The sequence below is a fragment of the Neomonachus schauinslandi genome, chromosome 13, assembly GCF_002201575.2.
Source record: "Neomonachus schauinslandi chromosome 13, ASM220157v2, whole genome shotgun sequence".
In the NCBI taxonomy this organism is placed as follows: domain Eukaryota; kingdom Metazoa; phylum Chordata; class Mammalia; order Carnivora; family Phocidae; genus Neomonachus; species Neomonachus schauinslandi.
In genome coordinates this window covers 70,320,417-70,326,780 of record NC_058415.1, presented here as the reverse complement: position 1 = coordinate 70,326,780, position 6,364 = coordinate 70,320,417, and the positions used below count along the sequence as shown (strand labels likewise).

Below are 6,364 nucleotides of genomic sequence, written 5' to 3'. Positions count from 1 at the left end.
CCCTGTGCTGGGAGATAGAAGGACTGGGTTGGAGTCCAAGCTCTGTCACATATTTGCTAGACCACCCTTGGAAGTAGCATCTCTCCGCATCTTCTTTTCCCCCTAGTAAGTGGAGATTGTCAGTCAGTTCATTCATTCCACAGTGGTTTATTGATCATGTGCCATGTCCTTGGCTCTGTTTGTGGGGTTGGGGCTGCCACAAATAACCAGACAGACATACACTTGAAGTTCACGTTCTAAGGCAGAACTGTCCAATAGGACTTTCTAGGATGATGGAAATGTTCTGTGTCTGCACTATCCAGTATGGTAGCCACTAGACCCATGAAGCTACTGAACCCTTGAAATGTGAGCGCTTCTGAGGGGCAGACCTTTTTAATTTACGTGTAATTAAATGTAAATAGCCACATGAGGCTAGTGGCTGCCCCATCGGATTGTGCCATGAAGAGCAAATAATGCCTTTTGCCCCGTCTCATAGTTTGTGAGAGGGTCAAAGCAATGTAAACACGGGGCTGTGGGTGTCCTCACATGTGAGGATGTGTCGTGCCTCTGTCAGACAGAGCGAGCCGCAGGACAGAACTCAGCTGTGGAGACCTTTAAGAGCAGGAGGCTGCCGTGATGGGCCTGGGAGCGGAGGAAAACGCTCGAAGTGGCAGGCGCGTGGTCTGGGGTCACCTGCTGCGCGGGCAAGAGGCGGTCTCCCTGGGGAGCCCAGCGTGTACGGTCGAGAACAACGGGGAACTAGTTCTGTCCCAGTGACATCTGACTGCTTGCTGGCTCCCATCTCTCTCCTCAGTTGGCCCTGGGTCCCTCCGTGGCTTTCTCCCCCATGGTCAGATGTCTGCAGTTCAACTTGCCTTGAAACGGGGCCATGCCAGCCCATGTGCCCTCATTCCGCACATCCCCACCCTTCCCCCGGCCGCCCTGAGCGCTTCATTCCAAATCAAGCTGGCTTTCGGCTCAGCCAAGAACACAAGGGCGGCAGGCTGCCTTCGTGCTTTGCCTGACCTGGTGCTCCGATTACCTTTTCCTGGGTTTTCAGGGGCCTCGTTTGCTCTGAGAGCACCCTTTATAATATACTGGATGCCTTTTCCACAATACCTACCTTCCCCCACTAGCCCTGCTGAAGGGGAGGCCCTTGGGCCACGGGCCCTGTTGCCCCCCTCCCCCCAACCACAGCTAATTGGACCAGAGGTAAGTGCGCGACCCCCAGATCGGCCAATCTAGAGGTTTGCCGGCAGCCTGTGAGGTGGCCTGACTTGAAAAGGTGGGCTGAGCCTATCAGATGCTTCCTTGCCGGGACTCATACAGAAATGCCCAGAGAATGAGGGAGTTAGCAGTGGGAGATAAAGTTGAAAAGAAGTTTTGAGATGGCATCAGGACTCGCAGAGGTCGTGGAAAGCCTGGCCTGTCGGGAGGCAGCCGTGCAGAGGAGATGCGGAGGGGTGATGAAAGAGAACAGCCGGCCTGATGCCTCTGCAGCTCGAGTCCCAGCCCCCGTAACCGAAGACACCTGAGAAACCTCCTGTGGGTAACTTGTCATGTATCACAGATCAGGTTTCCTGGAAACGGGCTCTGAGAAGAGTCGCATGCGGAAGAGGTACCAGGGAATGCTTTCAAGAGATCCGCCCCGGAAGAAGGTGAGGGAAGAAGAACTGCACTGGAGGAAACAAGATGAAATGCAGCTGCAACTGAGCCTCGGTTGATCCTGCAGGGAATTCTGGAGCCACGATGGCCCTTCAGAGTTGTCCCAAAATTAAGGCAAACGGGCCGGGCTTTTTGATCCATGCATTAGCCAATCCGTGGCCATGGACCACCCCTAGGAGGGTGCATAACCTGGAGGCAGGCAGTTCCCAGCCTCTGAAGGCAATTTTCATTGAAGTGCATGGCTGGGAGCCCTCAGCAGCCACTCTTCCCAGCCTCTGGGGTACAGGAGCAAGGACACTAAAGAAGGGATCTGTGCCGAGTAGCAGGGTACCTGTGTGACATGTCTTAACGCGCGCGTGTGTGCGCGCGCGCGCGCACACACACACACACAGACACAGTTCCTTGAAGGCAGAGATTATGTGCTGTTGTGTTTTTCACTTCTATCCTAGCACCTGGCACAGGGTATTATCAGAGTCAGAGTCAACAGATACATTGAGCATCTCTCCTGTGCCAGGCGTTGTGCTAGGCACATTCCATGGATTATCTCACAGAATCCTCAAAATGATTCTGTGCAAATCTTTTGAAAGGACAAAGAGCACCGTTTTACAGAACCAAAAATTGAATCTCAGAAAGTAACTTGCCCAGTCAGCCAACAAATAAGAGCAAAAGTAGAATTTGAATACAGGATTTGACCCAGGGCTCTGAGACACCACTTATGGCCAAGAGAGCAAACTGCCTGCCCAGTACCCATTCTCTTCTTTTTTCTTACTGACGGAACCCTGATTTTATTTGGGGATGACTTGTTACCGGCTAAAAGGTGACATTTCCCAGGCATTCTGTATGTTTAAAGGGGGGTCCATTGCAACACAAATAGAAATCCTTAGCTGAGACTTTGAGAAAGTTTTTGACTCCACTTGAAGACTCACCCTCGTCCATTCCCACTCCTGTCCTCCTGCCTGAAAGTTGACACGAGGTCTAAAGCTGCAGTAACCATCTTGGGACTTGGAAGACAGAAGCCATACTCTCAAGTTGGCAGAGCCGAAAGGCAGAAGTGTGAGACATCAGAGAGTTTCCATGCCAGTCTTAGAAGGCCTGCCTCTATCTGTTTAAGCCCCTTGTTAGTTTAGAATCCACAATTCCTTACAGATACATTAGACTTTGTTTAGTATTCTGTCGTCTTGTAGATATAACCCAAAATTGTATTTGGATTCCACGGTCCATGAAACTGCATGATGAAAATACACTTTTGCCACAGTTGGAAACTGTATTAGGCAAATATGGTTTTTGTTTTTAACATTAGAATGTTTCGTTCCCACACTAACATATAACATCTGATCAAAGTAATAGTAGTAACACCCTACTTTTATTTAGCTCCTTGTGGAATGTGCATTATCTAATTTGGTCTTTGTAACAACTGTGCAAAATAGGGAAGTGCTACTCTTCCCAATTTATTAATGAGAGAAATTGAAATTCAGAGACAGCGGGTCAGAGAATCTTCAGGTCTTTGGACAATAAAAGACCATAAACAGTTGGATCATGTACATTTCATAGCGGATATCTTTCTGTTCTTTCTTCTGTACCAAACAGAATCCAAACTTCTTAGATGGCATTGAAGGCCTTTACAACCAGGATCCCATCCTAGCTCTTGTACGTGATCTTCTCCTGACATGAATCTGTATCAGATACTATTGCTCCCACCTAAAGGAGGAGTCATGGAATTAACAATTGAGCATTAGCCTGGGATCCTTCCAGAAAGGGAGACTGAAACAAGAACCTGAGTGCAGATAATTTATTTGGGAGTTGATCCCAGAAGTGTGAGGTACAAGAGAAAGTGAAACAGGGAAAGAGGAAAGGATAGTTGAAGAGTATGTTATGTGAGTCACCACTGGGGCCACTGGGCCTCAATCTTGCCGTGGGCCCCCCTGAGGAACACACAGGATGCTTCTTGGAACTGTCTGCTCTAAAATCCACAAGGAGGGACGCCTGGGTGGCTCAGTTGGTTAAGCGACTGCCTTCAGCTCAGGTCATGATCCCGGAGTTCCAGGATCAAGTCCCGCATCGGGCTCCCTGCTTGGCGGGGAGTCTGCTTCTCCCTCTGACCTTACCCCCTCTTGTGCTCTCTCTCTCTCACTCTCTCTCTCAAATAAAATAAATAAAATCTTTAAAAAATAATAAAATTAAAAAAATAAAATCCACAAGGAGAAGTATTTATCCATTGACTCCCATCCCCCATTATATGATGGCTGCCCCAGAAGCCCTAAGCTCCCCCACCCTTCTGGGCTTCTGACCCCCACACCCTTCCCAGGAGCACTGGAGAAACCAAGGGACAGAACAATGAAAGGTGTAGAGCTTGTCCTTGAGGTGAGATGCTGTCAGGCCGAAGTAAATTAAAAATCCATACTGTTTTTGGTTCTGATTAAATAAGATCCTGCTAGATGAATAATCCAACAGACAACAGCTCTAAAATCTGGGCATGATGCAAAGAACAGCTCCCTGAAATCACTAGAAGGGGGAATAGAAACCAGGCAGATTCTGGGGCAGAATACACATGCAAAGCAGGGAAATTATACAACGTGACTTCCCATTTTCATAATGTCCAATTTACAGTGTAAAATAACCCAATGTGTAATGAACCAGGAAAATGGAACACATTCTCAAGACAAAAGCAACTGAAAACGGCTCCAAGATAATCCAGATGTTAGAACTAGAAGACAAGGATTTTTCGATGGCTGTTATAACTACTCAAAATGGAATAAAACAAAATATACTTTTGATGAATGAAAAGGTAGAAAATCTCAACAGGGAAAGAAAAATCAAAATGATTTTTGAAATGGAAATTCTAGAAATTAAAAACACAATATTTTAATTTTTAAAAATGCAATGGATGAATTTAAGAGCCAAATGAAAAGAACAGAGGGAAGAGTAAGTGGACTTGAACATAGAGCAATAAAAATTATATAATATGAAGAACAGAGAGAAAAATAAGTTTTTTTTGTTTTTTTGTTTTGTTTTGTTTTTTTTAAAGAAGCGACTCAGGGCCTGTTAGATACTATCAAGCGGTCTGACATATGTAATTGGAGTTCCAGAAGGACAGGAGGGGAGGAGAATGGAGCAGAAAAAAACATTTGAAGAAATAATGGCTGAAATTTCTCCAAATTTGATTAAAAACATAAACATCAAGATTCAAGATGCTCAATGGACATCAAGCAGGATAAACACGAAGAAGGCCGTGCTGAACCACATTATAGTCAAGTGTTTAAAGCCAAAGATAAGGAATAAATCCAGACAGTGGCAAGGATTATAACAGGTTATATACAGGAAACACTGTCTCTGTGGACATCATGATTGTGTGCACAGAACATCCTAAGGAATATACACAAGAAGAAAAAAAGCTATAAAATAATAAGTGAATCCATCAAGATCAAAGGAGTCAAGGCCAACATACAAAAATTAATTGCATTTCTACATACTGATCTGAGAAATTAGAGAATAAAATTAAAAAATCAACTCTATTTGTAATACACTATAATGTACTACAATCAAGTCACTGAGAGCCTAGCATAAAGGTAGACACAAAAAATCAATGGAAAAAATAGAGATTTTAGAAATAGCCTCATTCTAACATGGTCAATTGATTTGACAAAGAAGCCAAGGCATTTTAAGTGGGGAAAGGATAGACTTTTCAACAAGTGCCTACTGGAACAACTGGATATCTGTATGGAAAAAAAATTAACTTTGATCCATATATCAAACCACATAAAAAATTAACTCAAAGCATTCATAGATCTAAATGTACAAGCTAAAACTATAAATCTTCTAGGGAAAAGAAAAGGGGAAAAATGCTTGGACCTTGGGTTAGGCAAAGAATACACAAAACCCAAACTTTTAAAAAATTGATAAAATGGACTTCATCAAAATTTAAACTTTTGTTCTTTGAGAGATATTATTAAGAAAACTAAAGACAAACCACAGACTGGGAGAAAATATTTGCAGAACATATATGTGACTGGAATCAGAGGTTTAGAGATGTGATGTGGTACGCAAGTACCTAATACATAGAGCTTAAACAAGTGGGGGTTTATTTTTCTCACATAACCAGAAATCTAGAGGTGAGAAATTGATGGCAATGGTTTGGCTGCTCAATGATGCTATCAGAGACACTGACTCCTTCTCTTTTCTCCATGCTGTTATTGGCATGATATCTTCATCCTCATGTTTCTTGCCTCATGGCTCAAGATGGCTGCCACAGTTCCAGTCAACACTTCCATCACATAAAGCAGGAAAAGGGGAAAAAAAGACAAGGAGCCATACCTGCTGCATCTCTCTTCTTTTATCATAACAGCAAGAGATTTTTCCAGAAGCACCCTTTAGCTGACGTCTGCTTAGTTCTCACTGGCCAGGAAAAAAAGTCACATGGCCATCACTAGCTTCAAGGGAATTTAAAAAGTAAGGAACAATCTTGTCATAATTGACCTAGATCTCCTTGTCATGATCACCTTGGCAATGGTACTACAGACACCTCCAGGATCTAAAATCAATGATCTAGGGGCGCCTGGGTGGCTCAGTCGTTAAGCGTCTGCCTTCGGCTCAGGTCATGATCCCAGGGTCCTGGGATCGAGCCCCTCATCGGGCTCTCTGCTAGGCGGGAAGCCTGCTTCTCCCTCTCCCACTCTCCCTGCTTGTGTTCCCTCTCTCGCTGTGTCTCTCTCTGTCAAATAAA

General features: G+C 44.7%; 1 protein-coding gene across 1 annotated transcript in view; it reads left to right on the top strand.

The window, feature by feature from the left end:
- Positions 1–1,586: 1,586 nt before the first annotated feature.
- The window catches only part of EPB41L4B (erythrocyte membrane protein band 4.1 like 4B), a 152,229-nt gene continuing 147,451 nt past the window's right edge, over positions 1,587–6,364 (top strand). The window contains exon 1 of the mRNA XM_044920420.1: positions 1,587–1,637. Within this exon, the coding sequence (XP_044776355.1) occupies positions 1,587–1,637 (51 nt within the window). The remainder of the gene's footprint in view (positions 1,638–6,364) is intronic.